Source organism: Bradysia coprophila (genome assembly GCF_014529535.1).
Source record: "Bradysia coprophila strain Holo2 chromosome X unlocalized genomic scaffold, BU_Bcop_v1 contig_128, whole genome shotgun sequence".
Classification (NCBI taxonomy): Eukaryota; Metazoa; Arthropoda; class Insecta; order Diptera; family Sciaridae; genus Bradysia; species Bradysia coprophila.
Genome location: NW_023503295.1, coordinates 3,788,683 through 3,811,920, shown reverse-complemented (window position 1 = coordinate 3,811,920; position 23,238 = coordinate 3,788,683). Strand labels below are relative to the sequence as shown.

The following is a 23,238-nucleotide window of genomic DNA, read 5'->3' as shown; positions in this document are numbered from 1 at the left end:
ATTTTGACTTTAGACCAAATCGAACCGAAAATTTTCTCATTTTGACTTTAGACCAAATTGCAATGAAAATTTTCTAATTTTGATTTTGCATCAAATTCCAATGAAAAATTTCTAATTTTGACTTTAGACCAAATCGAACCGAAAATTTTCTCATTTTGACTTTAGACCAAATTGCAATGAAAATTTTCTAATTTTGATTTTGCATCAAATTCCAATGAAAATTTTCTAATTTTGACTTTAGACCAAATCGAACCGAAAATTTTCTCATTTTGACTTTAGACCAAATTGCAATGAAAATTTTCTAATTTTGATTTTGCATCAAATTCCAATGAAAATTTTCTAATTTTGATTAGACCAAATCGAACCGAAAATTTTCTCATTTTGACTTTAGACCAAATTGCAATGAAAATTTTCTAATTTTGATTTTGCATCAAATTCCAATGAAAAATTTCTAATTTTGACTTTAGACCAAATCGAACCGAAAATTTTCTCATTTTGACTTTAGACCAAATTGCAATGAAAATTTTCTAATTTTGATTTTGCATCAAATTCCAATGAAAATTTTCTAATTTTGACTTTAGACCAAATCGAACCGAAAATTTTCTCATTTTGACTTTAGACCAAATTGCAATGAAAATTTTCTAATTTTGATTTTGCATCAAATTCCAATGAAAATTTTCTAATTTTGACTTTAGACCAAATCGAACCGAAAATTTTCTCATTTTGACTTTAGACCAAATTGCAATGAAAATTTTCTAATTTTGATTTTGCATCAAATTCCAATGAAAATTTTCTAATTTTGACTTTAGACCAAATCGAACCGAAAATTTTCTCATTTTGACTTTAGACCAAATTGCAATGAAAATTTTCTAATTTTGATTTTGCATCAAATTCCAATGAAAATTTTCTAATTTTGACTTTAGACCAAATAGAACCGAAAATTTTCTCATTTTGACTTTAGACCAAATTGCAATGAAAATTTTCTAATTTTGATTTTGCATCAAATTCCAATGAAAATTTACTAATTTTGACTTTAGACCATTCGTTAACCAGCTTCAACCGAGCATGCAGCATGCAAGGACTATCTCGGTTTGGGAAACCGTTAGCCGCCCTCATTTCGTGATTATTTCATCTGTTTCCACAGTTTATCTCATTTCGCATGCTATTTGAAATGGCAAATGAGAGAATTCAGGGAAACGGAATGCAACAGCCTAGGACACTTTTGCTTTGTGCAAAACAGTATATTACAATTTACCGGTAGATTTCATACAAATTTTTTTGCTTTCTCGATTCACTAACTGTAATCTTTAATCCGGCACTGAATCCACTAACTGAAAGTGTATATTAGAATAGTATTAGCAAGAAGGTTCTGAAATTTGAATAACAATATAGCCAAAAAAACACGAATTTTTACAAAAAAAAAGAGAAAAGAAAAATGTTTATGACACTTAAGAAGAAAATAAATGTTTAATGGTATATGCATAAAAACGGTTTGGTTACATAATAACGCGAAAAACATTCCCCATAAGACCTTAAATAAAGGAAGAAAAAAAACCTCTCCAAACGCCAATATATTCTATAAACCGAGGAATTTAAAATTCAAATCATCTACTCTTTCCGTGAGTATTTTTACGTTTCTTTTTCGTCGTCATGGCGGTGGTGGTGGTGGTTATTTTCCTTTCGTGATATATACAAATAAAATGGAGGAAGAAAAAAAAACGACGAAACGAGCACTAAATCGGTTCATTTTTAATTTTTAGTGTAATGGAAAACAGGTCACGTTTCTGAATAACCACTTTCATCAATCACGTTTTACACTTCTTATCATATGCCTTGCAGTCAGCCATTCTCTTGCAACTGTGTGGATAGATAAAAAAGGAACATTGAAAAATGAAAATGTATAAAATTGAAAATAACAATAATAACGGCGCCACTGCGACAGTGTAGGTAGATATGTAGAAGGAGTAAATGTTATTGAGTTTGCAAATAGATATAACGTCCTTGTAAATAACGTAATGTAGTGGGCCCTGTTGCTATCGGCGCAGGCTTCAAACTTTTCACACGTCACAATAAAAACGTCCAAAAATGAAATGATTGAGAATTGATATCAGATTCATGATATTACAAAACAATTGTTCAATTTAACTGCTCCAATTAGAAACTAAATTATTTTGTGGTGATTCCTTTGATGTGCATCGTCTCTATCAACCACACAATTTTACCCACAAAAGGAAATCTCCTTTCGATAAACACACTGCAATAGTACTGTATAGGACAGGACACTATACCCGTAAAATGAAGCATAGTTTATACGGCAATTGTAACCACCTTTGTGGAGTAAATTGTACTAATTTGTATTGCTTCATAATCGAAACTAAACTAAACAGATTAACGAAAAAGCTATTGTTGTGTTCCGGTATCATTTAGCCCTCAGACCATGGACGGTATAAATAGAAATGCAACGGAAAGGATGAGTTTATTTGTTTAGAATTAAAGACTATTGTGTATGGCGGTCGAAGGTTGTTCAATAAAATATCAAAATATCATTACACGTTGGAAGTCTTTTCGGGAAGTTGGTCAGAATACTAATTCAAGCCAATCTAATAAATTTTTATGCATTTTGTTGATTTGAGGCAGAGCGTAATCAACTGTGTCCCGAATTTTGCTGACAAGCATCAAAATGCAGTAGACTATAGTAATTTCACTAAATTAACTATCAAAATCCAGTACCGCAGTCTATAGTAGAGACTATAGAGTGTTAAAAGAGAATCTCGACAAGAGTGAGCCCCCATCGAGCTCAATTAAATTAACTGTTCCTAGTTAACTGAGCTTTCACATACACATTTTGGCGTACCACTCATCGAGACCTGTCTTCTTTCTCTGTTATCCGCTCTTTAAACACTCAACACTCACAAGGGTTGTTCTGCGATGCTAAGAATAACATTAAAAAAATTAATTTTGTGCAGCATACGTATCAGCCATACGTGGCCGAGGTAAGTTTCAATTAGGGCGAATTTTTGTTTGGAGCCTATGAACTTATTATGCGCGACTAGAGCATTGCTGGTCGACCGAAACTGCTGGGCCAGCTAGCTTTCTGAGCATCCAGCGAATGGCGGACGGGATGACTCAGTGGTACTCACCTTCCACCAAAATGAACCGGGTTCGATTCCCGTGTCAGAAAATTCTCCATGGACCATTGTACGTCTTAAAGTTCGCTCAAGCTTTATAATTTGCAGTGTGTTTGGTGACTGCAACCGATATACACACTGAATGACGTAGCATATAATGAATTTGTGGGCATTATGTCTAGCCTGCATTTAGACGAGATTTCAATACAGCACCGAAATTCATACGGAACAAAAACGTCACATCCTCTCACCCGAAACAACAACTTATTCTCCCTCACTTTTATTTCCTACTTTTTCGTCCAAGTTACGTCAATTATACTTTATTTCTCATTTTTCTGCCAAAACGTGTCAACTTTGTGTAAGATATCAACCCGAACATGACATGTGATATCGCATGTGACATCGTATTTATGTGTTATCGCAGCATAATATGCAGTTTAATTTGTTGTTTTGATCTGTTCGGAATGTGGGTCAAAACGACATCTTTTTGGTCCTAGTGACATAATATACTATCCTGGGCGATCCAGTTTCGATCGGTTAGAAGATGCGATTCTGTTTGCATTTTGTCAAAAGAAAAAACTCAAAACGCCAGCTCTCTGCACAGTGTTTTTCCTATAAGGTGCTGGATTGATGAGGGATATATGACATGTACTATCCAATTAGGTTTTCTGTTGCTTGTTTATATTTTTCAAATTTCAAAATTCATAATTTCTGAGATATTTCAATCCAATTCCACAATCTATCGATCAAAACTTATGTGGACTATTTTTACTGATGTAATGTTTGTCGGTGCATCTAGATTCAAAAAGTGAAAAAGTGAGTTTTCCATTTCGTTTGCTCCATAAATCATGCCCGCACGTTAGTAAGCGGGCGTGACGCAAGTCCACTACCAAAAATGTTTTACAAAAAATTTTTGAGGACGGCGGAGCAAATTTACAGCAACTTTTTGACTTCTCCCCCTTAGCTTCAATGGCCCCCAAACTAAAATATCTAGAATCTAGGAATTCATACGAGTTCAACGAGCTATCACACGTTTCTGCAGCCGAGATATTGAACTTCGAAATATTGATGTTTGTATGAAAATAAGCAAAATTTCGTATTTTTAGATAACTCAAATTGGCTACGCCAGTTAGTTAGTTAGTTAGTTCCTATGAAAAATGACGATTTCGTAACTCCTAAACGTTTCTTACGATTTTCCTGAAATTTTGGCTATAGGTCAATCTCGGGCCCTAGATTAAAATAAGATTTTAAAAAATGGTGGTATGCAAGCGTGTTTGGGAGCTAGGACTCCCGGAAGTTTCCATACAATGCCAAAAAACAGCGTGTTTTGTGTGTGTGTGTGTCAGAAGATTTTCGTCATGAGTGATGTGTTCCAAGGTTGGTTCCTATATTTTGGGATGAGAGATGATTCCTCTGGTACTTCCTTACTTCCATCAGTTTTTTCCATGGATTATAATTATTTTAAAAAGAAGTGAGGTGTTCCGAGGTTGGTTCCTAAATTTTGGGATGACAGATGAATTCTCTGGCACTTACTAACCTCCATCTGATTTTTCGATGGATTTAGGTTGTTTTTGATATAAGTAAGGTGTTCCGAGGTTGGTTCCTAAATTTTGGGATGACAGATGAATTCTCTGGCACTTCGTAACTTCCATCTGATTTTTCGATGGATTTAGGTTATTTTTGATATAAGTAAGGTGTTCCGAGGTTGGTTCCTAAATTTTGGGATGACAGATGAATTCTCTGGCACTTCGTAACTTCCATCTGATTTTTCGATGGATTTAGGTTGTTTTTGATATAAGTAAGGTGTTCCGAGGTTGGTTCCTAAATTTTGGGATGACAGATGAATTCTCTGGCACTTCGTAACTTCCATCTGATTTTTCGATGGATTTAGGTTGTTTTTGATATAAGTAAGGTGTTCCGAGGTTGGTTCCTAAATTTTGGGATGACAGATGAATTCTCTGGCACTTCGTAACTTCCATCTGATTTTTCGATGGATTTAGGTTGTTTTTGATATAAGTAAGGTGTTCCGAGGTTGGTTCCTAAATTTTGGGATGACAGATGAATTCTATGGCACTTCCTAACTTCCATCTGATTTTTCGATGGATTTAGGTTGTTTTTGATATAAGTAAGGTGTTCCGAGGTTGGTTCCTAAATTTTGGGATGATTCCTCTGGCACTTCCTAACTTCCATCGGATTTTTCGATGGATTTGAGCTGTTGTCCACATGAGATGCTTGCAAAACTAGGGACCCTTACCCATAAACCTCCAAAAGAACTGATATCCGCCAAAAAACCCTAAAAGGTGAATGTGTGACACAAGTCCCTGTTTCTACTTACAAAATAACTGATATCGCTGAGGGTGACGCTTTCTGAGGTTTTATCAACAAAAAATTGACCCAAAAAATGTAAGAAAGAAAATTTTAGAAAAAATTGCGTCACATGTGGCAGATGATTCAGGGCATATTTTTCCCTGTTTTAACTATTTTCCTAACATTAGTTTCCTCAACATCTGCCACTTGTGACGCGATTTTTTCTAAAATTTTCTTTCTTAAATTTTTTGGGTCAATTTTTTGTTGATAAAACTTTCGCCTCAGAAAGCATCACCCTCAGCGATATCAGTTATTTTGTAAGTAGAAACAGGGACTTGCGTCACACTTTCACCTTTTAGGGTTTTTTGGCGGTTCTATATTACTTCCCGTAAATCTTTTTGTGAAATATAAAATTTGCTATACCAACACAATACCTATCAAATGCTCACTTACGAAACACCGATGTATACATTCTAACAATGCTAAATTCTCTCGATGAAACGCTCCGTTTCCAAATATAACGGAAAGGAATTAACATTTTTTTTTTGTACAAAATGCAATTTGTTCATTTTAATGAAAATCAACCACTTTCTAAAGTATGTAAATCCATTCTCTCTAGTATCCATCAACTCGTACATACACCCATCATTCAAATATTATGGATATTACGATGATGATTCATTTTAATGTAATTTTCGTTATGCAACACTGGGAAAATTGTATTGTTGTTATCTTATTCTGACGTCTAAAACCGGAAAATAAAACCATAAATTACACTTCAGAAATTGTAAATCCACGACAAACTGATAGGAAATCTGATTTTCATCAGAAAAAAAAAATTGTTTTTATTTATAGCGATCAAGATCAATACACATCGTATCGATGGATTATTATGTTATATTCACACACACAAAAAACCCAGACTGTATAACAAGAGTATGGAGTCGGAAAGCAGTTTTCAACACAGCGGGAAACTTGTTTTTAATGTTATTTCTAGAAAGAGGGGTTGCATTTTATTATATTAGTGATGGGTGATGTAGATGTTATGGGGTTGTTGTTCCGATTGTATGGGTTTAGTTGCACTGGCACACTCAGTTTTTTACAGCTTTAATTTGGAAGGGACAAAAGTGTTTATTTCTTATTATTCCGTGGGGTGTATGTTTCGGAATCATGTTAACTTTTCACCAAGTATAAGTATAACATTTGCAACGCAATTTTGAAACATTAATTATCACATGAATTTACGAGATCATGGTACATTAAATGTCATTCACTTCACCAGTTTTTAATCCACTTTACGCAACAAACAATATGGACAACCAAAAGTTCTATGTGGAGCTACAAATCTTGTTGATAAGAATATCAGGACTTTAATTAATCGTTCCAAGTAAAATTTCAAATTAAAAAAAAATCGAAAACTCTTTTACATTTACTATTAATGATTCGATAAATTCATTAAATTCGGTAAATAAATTTACCAATAATAGGCCCTGCCTATAATTCTTACTAGTTAGCATCACTGAAACATTTTACATTTTTTAGACTACATCAGTAATGTGTAGACAGTAGACTGATAGAATTCGAATCAATGCCTACAGAATGTATATAGCATATCATAGGTGTTCATTTTAGCTGAATAATACAAGACAAGTGCAATAATGTTTGTGCTAATTGAAACACTTGTTAATTGTGACAATGGTACTTATAATAAACGATAATAATAATGGTGATTGGAGCCATACATGTTATTAGTTTCGTAAATGGCAACTAATCTACACTTAGTGCCGAAAATGTAGTAGTGATGATTATGTCCCCTTCGTAACAGAGCTATTAATTAGGATTGTGTGATACTGAAAATTCCTAAGAATTCGGGAAATTTCGGGAGATTTTAAAATATTTTTTCCCCAAAACTTTGTTTTCCACAGAATTACGCAAAATCTTGTACTTACTTGGTTTTAACATTCATTAAACAAACAACAACAGTCGTAGAAAATCATTTATATGTGTTGTCTTTGTCGCCGTATTTAATCTCGCTTCGTGATCAACTCAGAAGTGTCTTAACCTGTTCTTTCAGAACCTTGGGTTTAACAAAGTTTGTTTAATTCTTAAGGCCCGTCATTGGGAAATGACAGGACAGTTTCCCGAAAATGTATGTAAAATTTTATCACAAAAATTCATCAAAAAAATTCAAAGAAACTCACCTCTTATGCTTTCCATTGTATTCGGGCATAGTCTCTTATGGTCGCCAAGGCATACTTGAACACTAAAACACTTTTTACTCGATGCAAAAACAAAAAGTTTTTTTTTGTTTTGTCGCGACAAAAACACAGAAAATATTTCGACACAACTGTGACACTCCGCTACTATAAGTACTAGAATGAATGTTTGCTGTGTTCACTTCGGCGATAAAATATTTTCATTCAAAAAAGTGTCGGACATATTATAAAAATCATGAAACAGTTGACAAAGGGTAGCGTATACATTTAATAATGCTCATCGACCATTTTTTAAAGCTTTACTAGAGCTCAGCGGACATTCTCTCAACGATGGGAGAGTATTTATTAAAAATTTAGCCTCTCGTAAGACTGCGCTGAGCGTGAATAAATGTTCGTTCCTCTTTAGTAAACTAAGAAGACTTCGCGAAGTCTAATTATGCCACCTCTTTGAATAAAAATATCGGCTGAGTTCTAATAATTCTCCGCTGAGCTTTAACAAACCTCCGCTGAGCTCTAATAATTCTCCACTAGGCTTCAGGAAGTGTCCGTTAGCCCTAAGCAAGTTGCAGGAAGGCTTAATGGAGCGAATCGGACACTCAGCGGAGATCTGCCAAAGCTAAGTGGAGTCTTATTAAATCATAGCAACAATTATTAGGTATCCGCTGATACTTATTGAGTGTTCGCTTAGCTTCATTGCCTTACTACAACGTGCTAAGGTCTGACGGACTCTTACTGAAGCCTAGCGGAGAATTGTTAGTGCTCATTAGAGGTTTGTCAAAGCACAGCGGAGTATTATTAGAGCTCAGCGGAGGTTTGTTAAAGCTCAGCGGAGAATTATTCGACCTCAGCCGATATTTTTGTTCGAAGAGGTGGCATAATTAGACTCAGCGAAGTCTTGTTAGCTTACTAAAGAAGTGGGACAGGTTACAATTTTAATAAATGTCTACCATCGTTGAAGTGTCGGACACTTTTTTGAATGGAAACATTTTACCGCCGAAGTGAACACAGCAAACATTCATTCTAGTCCTTATAATAGCGGAGTGTCACAGTTGTGTCGAAATATTTTCTGTGTTTTTGTCGCGACAAAACAAAAAGCAAAATTTTGTTTTTGCATCGAGTAAAAAGTGTTTTAGTGTTTAAATATGCCTTGGGGACATAAAGAGACGGTGCACGAATACAATGGAAAGCATCATGGGGGAGTTTCTTTGAATCTTTTCGGTGAATTTTTGTGATAAAATTTTCCATACATTTTCGGGAAACTGTCCTGTCATTTCCCAATGACGGGCCTTAAGAGTGATATCGCCAAATCTTCAGGTGATTGGGAAACAAGCAGTCTCCGATTTTAATGAGTGATAGCTCGTTGGATTCGTCTTTCAATTCTAGTAAACACGTGTCTTTCACTTTTTCTAAAAAAAAATTGTTTTCTGTGAAAAGCGTTCAAAAGTGAAGACATGTCAGAGGGTACCGAAAACAGTTTTTCGACAATAACTCAAGAAAAAATTATTTTAAATTGTTGTAGCGTTGTACGAATGTCGGCCTTGGAAAGACCTACAGGTAGAGTATACGCAGCGCTTAGTGCGAGTAGATCCACGAGAGTTCGTACAACATTACAACAATTTAAAATCATTTTTTCTTGAGTTATTGTCGAAAAACTGTTTTCGGTAAATAGTTTTGATTGAGTAAAATATTGATTTTTTCCCTCAAATCAATGACGTACAACAAAAGGAAGCAATTCAGTGAGCAAATATTTTAAAATAGCAGATTGTCGATATCCTCCTTGGTGCTGTAACAATGGCAATAGAAGTAAATGATTCCAAGGCTAACAAAAAAAAATCAAAACATCCAAAAATCGAAACAGCTTCGTCGTCATTTATTTTTAGCTTTTTTCGTTTTAACGACAGAAAAGACACAATACTCCCATTTTATGGTACAATTTCTTTAGGAAATTCTTTTTTTAAATATCTAGACACAGAGCGCCACGGCTATGCACAATAAATTTCAGTTTTAAGGGATTTTCTCGACTTGATTAATTTACTGGCAAAATGCTTTATTGCCTTCGGTTTTTATAACCGACTTTAAGTGTCTAGCATACATTTTCTAAGGTCAAAAGAGTCGTTATGTGTACAAAGTAATAATCAGTGTGATGATAGTTTATAGTTTAATTGCACAAACTTCCTCTCTTTAAATGTAAAGTGGAATTTGCACGTGCAAATGCAGATTGCTTAACGTCGATATATTTCCACCCCACAAAGTTCGTTTTGCATATTAATGAGCTGCACATTTGCAAGATAATTACCTCATCGCCTGAATTTACCATCTCAATTCTTCATATAAATATTGAGCGATCTAAGGTGATGTACTTACATCACGGTATGCTTAAATACACATCTCGACGCATATGTATAACTGAATTATTGATTGTAATTTTGTTGAAGATGGTTTTCCACGGTGTCTCATGTATGTATACTACAACTACATTCAGAATTTGTGTTTATCGATTCTCTCTCTATTTAATGAAATATAAAAGCAGAAATTTATTTTTAAAAGAATCAGCTTTTTGTTCAGCAACTAGCAAAGAGTTTTGATTCGAGATAGCTACTTCTTGTTTATTTTCTGAACTCAACACTGAAGGCTTATTATTAAAAAGGGCGCACAAACACTGTTGACAAATACATTTTCGTAAGGTTTCTAATTTAAATTTTAACAAAAAATCTTTTCTGATTTTTCTTTTTAATTTTTAAAATATCTGGTGCTTGGTGGTCCGATTTTATTGGGAATATTGAAATTAGTCTAAAAAGATCCTTGGCAGAACTCCATTTTATGCAACAACAACAAAATACATTAAGACATTCGGTCTCCAGCGTGGTGTCCCGTTTGTTATATAACCTCATTTCTGCTATTAATTTTGATTTATGGTGATGTACTCTCAGAATACTATTCTTACGAAAATTGTGATTAACTTTTGGTTGTTTAAAAATCGCAGAGTTGGCGTGCCACATATGACCATATGAACAAATTTTTAATTTTATTTATTTTCTACTTTCAGTTTTACGATCTACTCGAAAGAAATCAAGTGGCATTGGCTAATCTGAACCTGCGAGCGATAACATTATTTGCACCGACAAATGAAGCATTTCAGAGTTACAACTTAACTGCTAATTCCCAGTATCATGTCCAGTATCATATGTGTAAGTAAACAAAATCCAAGACCTCCTGTATAAATGTCACAACCGAACTGTCAGTTTTTTTTAAGTTATATCCTGATCCTTAGCTCATTAGCAAAGTTATTTTTAACCGGCGTAACACATGATTCTAAGCAAAAAATTGGTCTGCAAAGTCTAGCAAAATATAGAAGTGTATATATCGGTAAAAAAAAACGGCGAGCGGAGCGAGTGAAATACTGCGCGAATTCGCCTTTTCAATTAGATAGAAAAACCTCTTCTATGCACCCAACAAGCAAAGAAAAGAGGTTCTAAAACAACACTAAAAAACTTGTTTCTATATTGTTGATTGTCCCCTCGGTTAACTCACAAAGTTGACTAATAACAGAATATTTTCATCACATGCGTTGCACAATTTTGTACAGTAAAAGTCCTTGCAATCAGAACTTAATTATTTATGAGTTAATCTGTCAAACGTACCCTTTCCGTTTGGATTTTTTGTTCATAAAATCTGACGTTTCCTATTATGCGGTAACATTATTCGTCTCTGTTACTTTTGGTTGGTTTTTATCGATTTCAAAATCCGTCACTAATTTTACCTTTAAATATGTCATTTACAATATGTACTCAGTCAAACTATAAAAAGCGATCCACTGAAAATCCCTACCCAGTTATAATTGGTTTATGTGTTAAAATAATGCAAGAATTAAATTGAATTATATAACAGGCAAACATAGAGTTAGGTGACATTTACATTAATAACAGGTCACATTAGTTTAGAACAATTTTATTGTTGCCGAACAGTAACATTTTGGATTTTGTTTTACCAGCCCATGTTCAAACTGAACGACTTGTTTTTCAATTTTTGAAGAAATCCAAATTTAGGCAACAACAACTTATGTTGTGAAATAGTATTTCTATTGATGCCTAAAACCGACCGTTCACGACATTTGATCATTTTTTATTCTGATTGAGCATAACTGAAGTGTTGTACCGGAGCTTCTCTATGTTAACATGATTTAACATATCATTCTCTTTATCTCTTTTTCCTCTCTATGGTAAGTGCCACAGTGTAGAAGTGTGAACAACGACAAACCTAATATTGAATTTGGTTGCCGTTACACGAAAAATGATTTAATTAGTTCAGCAAGTGTTTAAGGTATCACATTTCAATAAGTAAACTATTAAGAGAACATCAAAGACAGGTCGAGACTCATTTGCTTCCTATATGCACTCAGTCACGTTTTGCGCTTATATGTAGCTGTGCTGCGCCCATTATTACGTACGATAAATACCTTTTTGGAAAATTGTAGGAAAATAACATTACATGTTCAATAAAAGTTTCGCTTTTAATTAACCAGAATAATAGAGTTGGTTATCGGTTGTACTTTCGATACACAGAAGAAAATCTCGTATTCAATGATATTGGAAGGGAATCCCTTTGTCAGTGAAATTTTTACAAAAAAACAGAATTCTTTTTCAATTTTTTTAAAATTTCATTCGTCATTTGGCACCAATACTGCCAATACCTCAATTTTCTGCGATATTCAAATATTATCCTGTTACAGACAGCGAGCATATGACCAGTATTGTCATCGGGTCTATTACTTCCATTGATCAAAGAATTTTTGATCGGTTTACAAATCTTGTACTTCATTTTTTTAACATGTATTTTACTGTATATAAAGGACCATATTATCCAGAGCTTGTCATTATTTTTCTTGTCATTATCGATAACAGATGAATAGCCGAATGTTAAAGGGATACTAGATATACACGACAGCCTAGATAACTGTAGATAAGTTTGTAAAACATATAATTACGCCGTATTTGTTCTAAATAAAATCACTCTATTCTGAGACGGCAAACTGGTCGTTTCATTGTAGATTCCGGAGTGGAATGAAACCGTAATTCCAACAGGTTATGGGCCCAGACACATTGAACTGTGGCAATTAATCTACAGCGCCAGTTTGCACTGGAAGGGGTGTCAATAACACTCGCTGTATGATTGAATTGTGGTTGTGTGTTCTGCGGAAAATTGTGGCAACGGTGGTCAAGATGGCAACAGTGGTCAAGATGACAACGGTGGTCAAGATGCCGAAGAAGGTCAAGATGACACACGATGGTCAAGATGACACACGATGGTCAAGATGACACACGATGGTCAAGATGACACACGATGGTCAAGATGACACACGATGGTCAAGATGACACACAATGGTCAAGATGACGTACGATGGTCAAGATGACACACGATAGTCGTGATGACTACGGATTTTAGTCATGGAAATAGCTAAATGCTATTCGTGGCAACTACGGATTAGTTGCGATCGGACATAAAGGAAAGTCGCTGCATCACAATTGATGAATGTTCAAGTAAAGGGCAGACGACAAGATCGATTGGGAAAGTTGAACGGTAGTATCGAAGGTCAACGACGAGGTCGATTGGCAAGGACGAATGGCAAGTTCGGAAGTACCGAAAGTCAATGGCGAGGACGAATGGCATGGTCGAATAATTTGTACTAGGAGATTGAACTAAGATTGAACGAATGGTCGAATGTACACAAGGTCGATGGTCGAATGACTCAGTTGAATTATCGAATCAGGAGGTCTATGGAAATGGTCCGCAATACGATTTAAGTGGGAGCTGGGAACATCGTAGTTGCAGTGGAATCATTAGAAATGGTGATAGTCTCGAATCGAAGTACACTTATAGAATTATCCAATTGAGTGGGAGTGTTGGAAGTTACAATTGAATAACTTCCAACACAAAGCCGTCTTAGAATTTAAAAATAAATGGCGGGTACTGCAACAGCTGACTAAAAACTATACCCAATTTTTTCTCTGTACACATGGTATCATTAGAGTAACGTTTTACGGATATAATATCCTTCACCGAATATCCTAATATACACCATTTTTCTTGCAATATAACAACATCATCACAACGACGAAGAAATCGATATGTTCGATAAATAATGATCCTTGATTGTTTTTCTTTTTCGGTTTTATATATATGCGTTTTAGGTTGTTACGTACGGAATTGTTGTTGTTGTCGTCGTTATCTCTGTTATATCTTTTTCCTCCGCAATATATGTGACTGTAACGCGTTCAATCACATCAACAACATACTCATCCATTTTATATAAGACAATCCATAACGAAAGCACTAACAGATAGAATGGCTGACGCCAATTTATTGAGATCCATAACATTATGAAGAAGAAAATGATTCGATTTTTCTTTGCTATTATGTTGACGTAGTGGTTATTATCTACTTAATTGCGGCAAAGTTATGTGCAACCTCGTCTTTGACCGTAATTTGTCGAGATCGATAGAGATTTTCGATTGAAGACAATGAGACATAGACAAGTTTGACACAAGTCAAACATTTTGTTTCAGTTGATCTACCTATTCAAAGAAAAGTGCTCCAATGTTCAAACGAATTCAACATTCGTGCATGCAACATAACGCAACTAAATTCCCGTGAAAGTATGGATCCGTGCATAACTCCGCATTTGAATTACCTTCAGTGCTCATATACTTTGGACAGGGTGAGGGGAGTCACAAAAATGGCGATTTTTGAATTTCTCAATCTATGGGAAACGTTCGTATCGACCACTGTTTCGATCTGAGAGAAAATAAACGAGCCATCAGAACAGTCGGAGCGTTTGCTGCGACTGAGCCCCGTACAAACCCGTATATCTATTGCGTACGTGACCCTAGTGCGTCTGTCACCCTACTTTGACCGTAAGCCTATTGCGCCGGTTAATGTAGTTAAAGTAAAATTATTATGGAATGTGTACATCTTAGAAATTGTGCATAGCGCAATTACGAAGCCCCTTTCAAATACGACGTTCCTTTCAAATGAAACAAAAATTTCAAATCGCCCTAAAATTTTATTTTTTTGAAGGGCCTAGTATCGGCCTCAGTCCGAGGACCCAAATTTAATTTTTTTTCAACAACATTCTATTCGGCCTTTGATTACCTCCCAAATGAAACAAAAATTACGAAAAACGGATGAAATTTGCTCGAGTTATATGTAAAATACACATAGGGCCCTAGTATCGGCCTCAGTCCGAGGACCCAAATTTAATTTTTTTTTCAACTACATTCTATTCGGCATTCGATTACCTTCCAAATGAAACAAAAATTACGAAAAACGGATGAAATTTGCTCGAGTTATATGTAAAATACACATAGGGCCCTAGTAGTGGCCTTAGTCCAAGGACCCAAATTTAATTTTTTTTCAACAACATTCTATTCGGCCTTTGATTACCTTCCAAATGAAACAAAAATTACGAAAAACGGATGAAATATACTCGAGTTATATGTGAAATACACATAGGGCCCTAGTAGCGGCCTTAGGCCAAGGACCCAAATTTAATTTTTTTTTCAACAACATTCTATTCGGCATTCGATTACCTTCCAAATCAAACAAAAATTACGAAAAACGAATGAAATTTACTCGAGTTCTATGTAAAATACACATAGGGCCCTAGTAGCATTTCACTTCTAAGGCCCTAACTCACGGTCCACTCAGCCGATTTTAAAAAACTTTTTTTTCCTGGATTGGTATTGACAATACCTATCATTTGCCGTGTCATTTACATTTCCATCGTTTATTTTGCCATAAATATCACCAAAAGACCTTAAATCACTTAGGTGGCCCTAACTCACGAAGGGCCGACCCGAATATGCCCATCTTCGAACTTAGCCTCACTATTTCGACTATCTTTAAGGAAAAAAAAATTTGAAATCGGATTTGATTTACTCAAGATATTGACGTGACAGACGGACAGACAAAATTTTTATTACAGATTCGTCATCTATGAACATAGGCAAACACTTTGCCCTTACCGTCTGCTTCGAATTCCATCAATTACACACGGCATCGTAATCCTATAAGCCCCTTTGTACTTCGTACGGGGCTAAAAACTTCTTTCGACGTTTTACATTACATGCAGTTCAAAAATCTTATTTCTTATCAGGCGACAGTCCTACTTGATACAATGCTCAAGACTATACCAATTAGCTCACGATCAAGTCTAGCGAATCATAGTTGAAATGAAAATTCAGCTCATCCCCAACTTTCTAACTAGTGGCCTGTAAGTGGCAAACTTAGACAAATTATACCTAGACCCGTATGTCGTACGATAAAATGTGTTTGTACACATTTCGTATGATTTTACGTGGAATGTTACACAAATACGTATTCTTTTGATTGTTCGTTTTGTCCACTTAATTAGGACGACAGACACATACTACCAAAATTTTCGTATTTCATGTTTTACGTAAGTTTGTTCGAAATTTCATCTCTAGGTATAATTCACGCCGTAAGTGCGGTCGAAATTCAAAATGGAAAGTGCGGAGGTCTTTCTAACGTAGCGTCATTTTCATACAATGAAGCGTTGAAATGTACTTTTTACGCTACGTTTTCTTGCAAAGTTTTCGATTCCAGGAATAACGATGTAGCAGCTCTGATTGACGGAAAAATTCAATCGCTTAGAAGAGTTGTAGAAAGAAATTCAGTCGTTCGGTTCGGCAGCAAACTTCATAAACTTTTAATTAACAAAAAAAATTTTAATTATTGCAGCAACCACAGCAGTCACACTAGATCAACTCGGAAAATCAATTATATCCGACTTTGATGGAAATCCTCCATTGTATATTACAAAACGAAGAAAAAACAATCAAGACTACATCTGGGTGAATAATGCCTTGGTCATCCGGTCTCGATCAAATGTGCAGATGCAAAACAGTATGGGTAAAAAACAGGTAATAACAAATCGATCTACTCGAAAAACGATTTCGAACCATTAACGATAAGCGTTCCACCAATTACAAACCAACCGCTATCTCTATCTCTCTCTCTCTTTCTCTTCCCCATACCCCCCCCCCCCAAAAATCATTTCGGCCTATATTTCTCTATGCACTAAGCAAAAACAATTAAAAGACACATTCCAATCCGATAAATACGAAAAACATTTAATTTGATTTGAATGATGAACGAACAGGGGGAGTTAAAGTGTTTTGTTTTATATACATATGTTGGATCTGTATTGTGTTGTGTTGTCGGGAGGTGGATGTATGGTATCCGAATGCCAAGCTATGTATCGTATTGCAACCACAACTATATCTCGTCCAAAACATGAAACAATAGAAATTTGGAGCTGAGTTTCAACTAAATACACTGGGAATACATAAATCTATTTGGTTAAAATACAAACTTCCAATTGACCATTTACAAGGAAATTGAAATGAACTGTAGTATCTGCCATGTAGTGTTGTAGTTGGTGATAGTAAATTGGCACAAATGTATCTATGTGTATATACAAAAGCGGGGTGGGTTTAAGAGAGTTTGGTTTTCGAGGATAATAAATGTTCCGTAACATGTATAAGTCTCCAATGTTTTACCATCTGTTAACTAATCCCATATAGATATTTCTGAATAACATAATATGCAGTGAACGAACGAACTCATTTAAGCTGTTGCTTTAATTAATTTGGCTAAGTTTGCCACTTAAAAGACTAAATGAATATTTACTCATCTCCATTGTGATAGTTCATGCGGGATACAAAATATTTTGCTAAATTGAAATTGAAATTAACTTTTCATTGTATCGTCGATTGAATGTGGCCCGAAAATAACTCATTCCCCGTTTCAGAAAGCGACCAAACAAATTTTAAGCAATTCTTAAAAAAAAGTATTTTCTTCATCCTTGGCTTTATCTTATGGCTGTTAATACATAGTCAATTATTGCACTTTGGGGCTGGAAAATTTGTGTTGTTGTTTAGACTTAAAAAAATTCTGAGCGGTTTTTTCGAAATTGAGAAATAGCTATTTGTTTACTGAGAGGAGATATGTTTGCGACCAGAGCGCATGTTGTGTTTTGCCATTTTCTCCTCTAAACAAACTCTATTTTCTCCCCATGGGTGAGAAAGTTCTGCACTTTTCTTACTAGCAATGTCATTCGAGCAAGCAAACGCGATTTTCTCATGGCCTATTGACGGGAGAAAAATAGTTATTTACGTCACAAGGACATTTCCTTTTCGCTTGACGTATTAAGTTTTTCATGAAAACTGAGAGAGCCGAAAGTGAAGAAATGTCAAAACTTTCGCCCCTCAAAATTGACATTTCTACTCTCGGCTCTCGTATGAAGCATGAAATAGTTATTTACGTATCGATTGAGTAGGCCGAAAGAGTTACGTATTAAGTTTTGTATGCTTGCTAAGAGGACCGAAAGTAAAGAAATGTCAGCCGCGCGAAATGACAGCTTTACTTTCGGTCCTCTTAGCAAGCATACAAATAGTATTTTCTTCAGAATGTCAGAATAGCAAAAAAATACTATTCATATTCACACAATAGCCAAAGTATTATAAGGTGGCTGTTCACACAGAGGGATTCTTTTGAATTTCGACTGACCGAAGTCGGCGCTAGTTTTTCCGGGACTTTTTTATTTATGTTTAGTTAGGCCTTGGTACCTAGGCCCCAAAACCAGTCTAAGATATTTTTGATCTTCCATACCTGGCTGGTTGTAAGTGGCCAAAAGTCGAAAAATGGGGTTTCGTAGTCCGGATTTCATTTCCGTAAGGTGGCGAGGACAGGGGTGTGTATGGGTTTGTTGGAAAGCTGAGGTGAAATACTCCTGGGGCAAATATTACCTTCATAAAATTTGATGATAATCGGCCGAAAATATGACTTCCGGAAAATTTCTCAGAATCGATGGAATCTCGGTGAACTTTAACGAGCGCTGTGACATCACTAATACAATTATTTGATTAAATTATTATTTATTATGAATGTGGAGGACCTCAGCTTTACAGCGATACCAATATGTAGTAGTTTGGCGGGCTGGAACACACAGTTATCATCTGTTACGTATTCACGTGCCAAACTACTATATATGGGTATCGGTGTGAAGCTGAGGTCCTCCACATTCATATTAAGTAATAATTTAATCAAATAATTGCATTAGTGAGGTCACGGCTCTCATCAAAGTTCACGGAGGTTCCATCGATTCTGAGAAATTTTCCGGAAGTCATATTTTCGGCCGATTATCATCAAATTTTATGAAGTTAATATTTGCCCCAGGAGTACTTGACCTCAGCTTTCCAACGAGCCCATACACACCCCTGTCCTCGCCACCTTACGGAAATGAAATCCGGACTACGAAACCCCATTTTTCGACTTTTGGCCACTTACAACCAGCCAGGTATGGAAGATCAAAAATATCTTAGACTGGTTTTGGGGCCTAGGCACCAAGGCCTAACTAGGCGTATATAAAAAAGTCCAGGAAAAAATAGCGCCGATTTCGGTCAGTCGAAATTCAAAAGAATCCCTCACAATATGAATATGCGAATAACACTTTTACCATAGATTTAGATAGAAGAAGCCTAAATATTTGCATGAAGTATTTTCTTAGGCAGAGCTTATTATGTAAAGGTAGCTTTTCATGGATACGTTGACACAAGCTTAAGTAATAGATATCAGTCCTTAAGCCCTCGAAATCTACAACTTCACTAGAGTACATTTTGCAACAGTTCGTAAAAAATTCTAAGGTGAGAGCTCGCACCTATAAGGCGCAAAATTCAAATCCTTGAACAGCAGAATCACACAGACTACTTTTATATTTCGGAAAAACATTCTAAATCAAGTGTCGGCGTGAAATTCCTCCTCTGGTGTAGAAATCTCGCGCGGTACGAGAATCCATAATATATCGACATTACACTACTTCTTTCGTATTGCATTCCTCTTAACCGTTTATTACAAAATTGATTATTTATTTGCAGATATTGCACGTTATTGATGAAGTGCTCACACCATTGACCATCACTCAGTCATCATCACTTGACGTGTTCAATCCAGATGCATTCCAATTCCTTACCCATGCTGACAGCTTGGATATTGGCGGCCATCGAATTAGGTTAGTAATAAAAAACCAAACGAGAAATCAATTTTGTTCGAATTCAAACCTGTAACCGCTAAAATGCAATTATTTTCTTAAATACAGGTCGTACCGTCAAAAAGTTATTTCCAATAAAAAGGAGCCGGTGTTCCAAGCAAACGGTTGGCATACATTTTTCATTCCAGTCGAAGACGGTTTTAAAGTAAGTTCTCGTTTTTTTTTCTTTTTTTTTCATCCTATTTCGTTTTCTTTTCGGTCGTCGAATGGTGTATGTAGCTCTCTGACGACCATTTTCCATGTTTTTAATGTTTTCATGATTTTTTTTTCTCCCGTTTTATAGCCACATCCCCGGCCAGATATGATTGATAAGAAAGTTATTGATGGTCACGTAATATCCGATCAAGTTGTTTTTATCGCTTCTGCACCGAACGAAGAACCATTTGAAACATTAGCTTTTGATGACAATATCAAAGTGACAATAAGTTTCTTTACACAAGGCGAGGGAAAAAATCGGAAAAGTAAGTAAATTAACGTTAATATTGTACCGACGTTTCTGTTTGAACAATACCGGTGATTGATGATTTTCTCATGCGGAGGAATCGGTTTCCTATTGAATCGGTAAACTTATCGGTCGATGAGGCGGCATCCTATTTTCATTTATTGATATTGGCAATTCTATTGTGAACCATGTTATACAGACGCTATAATCGGTTCAGTTCGAATCACTTTATTTATTTTGAATTTTAATTTCGGCTGGGTTAGATCATTTTTTTGGATAAAGTAAATTAATTTAATTCAAGTTAAATTAAGAAAGCCTTATTGAAATTGCGAATATCGGCGAAGGAAAACCATCGCATCGAGATGGTATGGTATGGTAGAGCATATAATTAATTTAAACGCTACCCCATACAGTGATGATACGTAAAATCAACTTGATAAAAACTAAATCCCAACAAAAATCTCTTCGAGAAAAGTGTGACGCAGTCTTTGAAATACAATTTCTAAAATGAATGATATCGCTAGAGTTGACGCTTTCAGCTTCGTTACGCAAAAATTAAATTTTACACCCAATTTTAGTTCAAACAAGCTGGCTTAGTTTTTCTCATCATCTGCCAAATAATTTTTACCAAAATTTTACCAAAAAAATCTGACGAAATTCGAAAATTTGACGAAATTCGAAAATTTGACGAAATTCGAAAATTTGACGAAATTCGAAAATTTGACGAAATTCGAAAATTTGACGAAATTTGACGAAAATCGAAAATCTGACGAAATTCGAAATTTGACGAAATTTGAAAATTTGACGAAATTCGAAATTTGACGAAATTTGAAAATTTGACGAAGAAAGTAATTCTCTATCTGCCAGCATTCAAGAAATATCTCTAAAACCCCAATTGACCCACCCATTTCCAACTTTCGACATTTATCACAAATGCCCTTCTTTTCTACTCGTAAAACTCTGAGACTTTGCCGAAGAAAGTAACCCTCTATCTGCCACCATTCAAGAAATACCTCTAAAAACATAATTGACCCACTTATTTCCAACTTTCGACATTTTTTGCATATGCCCCTCTGTTCTACTCGTAAAACTCTGAGACTTTGCCGAAGAAAGTAACTCTCTATCTCTCATAACCCAAAAAATATTAGTCCTTTCATCCTACGCTCGAGTAGCTCAAAATTTGGTCACTCTAATCACTCCAGCTCAAGCGAATCTGCCCCGATTTTTTAAATTATGTTTTTGTTCGAATTGTGTTACGAATACCTTTCATTTGATGGGTCGGACGCCTCTGTAGGTTCCAATACAGCTAAGCTACAGCCGAACACACGTTCCCGACCCTCGAAAACCACACTCAGAAACCACTTCGAGGCCAATAAAACAAAATTCTGGTTTTTCCTGGGGTAATTGCGTATCACATTTTCATTTTTATGCCCACCCTGAGGTTTCTGCAAAATTTCATGGAGATTGGCTGACTAGTTTCCGAGATCGACCGTCGATAGATAGATAGATAGAAACATACAGAGTAAATTGAAAGATTTTGATTGTTTGGGAAAAGTCAATTTGGTGCATTTTCTATGAAAAGTGCCAATTTCAAAACGATGTATCTCCGGTAATTTTAAAGCTACATAGTCGAGTGATAGCTCGTTTTGCTCGTATTTGAAGCGCGAATAAGATAGAATAGGATTTGTGGTGATACAGGCCAAAGGAAAGAAACTTAAATTCTCGCCTATATATAGTTGCCGCGTCTCAAAAAAATTTCTTCGTTCTTTTTTTGGAAGTCAGACTGCGTCAAGTCCTCCGCTAACGCTCCGGACATGATTCTCTCAAAATGGTACATCGGTATACACCATTTTGTCGATTGGTATATAGAATTCGCCAAGTGAATGGGGAAAAAATCAAAACCAATGGCTTCACATTTATACAAACTCCAGGCCCGGACTGGCCATACTGGGCGTTCGGGCGATTCCCGAAGGGCCTTTTGCCTTAGTCGGGCGAAGTCCCGACGAGGCCTTTTTTGAATTTCAGCCATTTATTGTTCAAACAAATGAAGTCCATTTTAGCGAACATAGACAAAATCTTTAATTTCCTATCGAAATTTTTTTACTGAGGCCTTTCCGTTAATTCTTTCTTCGATTTCCAATCAAAATTTTCCTACTGAGGCATTTCCATCAATTTTTTCTCCGATTTCCTACTGAGGCCTTTCTGTTAATTTTTTCTTCGATTTACAATCGAAATTTTTCCACTGAGGCCTTTCTGTTTGTTTTCCAGAAATGCCTCAGTAGAAAAATGTCGATTGGAAATCGAAGAAAAAATTGAGAGAAAGGTCTCAGTAGGAAAATTTCGATTGGAATTCAAAGAAAAATAAGACAAAGCGAAATTTTTAAAATAAATTTTTCGTTGGTTGTACATTTTTAAATTACAGCCTTTTTTTCGCTTTTAAAAATAAAAAAACTTTTTAAATTCCCCTCGAAAATGTTTCTTTGAGCTATTTCCACAATCTTTTTTTTTTCTTTTAAAATTTTGCACCGCCAAATCGCTGCGCCCTAGGCAAATGTCCCAATTGTTCGTGTGATGTGGCGGAACTGTGTGATTCACTTACACTGTGGAAATTACACAAAATTTTCAATCATAAGAATCGAGGGCCTAATTGAAAAAAGTCGCCTGAACGGAAGGGCCTTTTGACTTTTTCACCGAAGGGCTTTTTTGAGCCAGTCCGGGCCTGACAAACTCAAAGAATCGAGTTGCAGTAGTTAGGGAACTCGTTTACAACTCAAAGAGTAACGCAAGTTTGTGTGCCATTTGTGGTGCGATTTTTTTTAAAGATTAAACAATTGCTTATAATTTGCGCATCGGAGCTTTGAGAGTCATCCTTTCTGATATCAATACTTTTGTAAGTACTGGACGTGCGTCACTTTTTCACTTCTAAGAGGCTTTTGTTTGATATCATCTCTTTTGCCTAAAGATTACCCAATTTTTTAACTGTCCCGACATTTTTCGCGACTTAAGTTAAATAAAGTT

At 35.6% G+C, this 23,238-nt stretch overlaps 1 protein-coding gene and 1 long non-coding RNA gene across 7 annotated transcripts in view; one reads left to right on the top strand and one right to left on the bottom strand.

The window, feature by feature from the left end:
- LOC119067754 (fasciclin-1) overlaps nucleotides 1-23,238 on the top strand; it is a 236,392-nt gene that overhangs the window by 147,315 nt on the left and 65,839 nt on the right. For all 6 annotated transcript variants that reach the window (XM_037170886.1, XM_037170884.1, XM_037170883.1 and 3 more), the window contains exons 2-6: nucleotides 10,698-10,839; nucleotides 16,409-16,590; nucleotides 19,606-19,739; nucleotides 19,827-19,923; nucleotides 20,062-20,239. In XM_037170886.1, coding sequence (XP_037026781.1) covers nucleotides 10,698-10,839; nucleotides 16,409-16,590; nucleotides 19,606-19,739; nucleotides 19,827-19,923; nucleotides 20,062-20,239 — 733 coding nt within the window. The remainder of the gene's footprint in view (nucleotides 1-10,697; nucleotides 10,840-16,408; nucleotides 16,591-19,605; nucleotides 19,740-19,826; nucleotides 19,924-20,061; nucleotides 20,240-23,238) is intronic.
- LOC119067755 lies at nucleotides 14,329-22,378 on the bottom strand. The gene is made up of 3 exons (XR_005086024.1): nucleotides 22,147-22,378; nucleotides 15,526-15,530; nucleotides 14,329-14,339 (listed from the first exon to the last, which is right to left on the bottom strand). It is a non-coding gene; the product is annotated as an uncharacterized LOC119067755 (long non-coding RNA).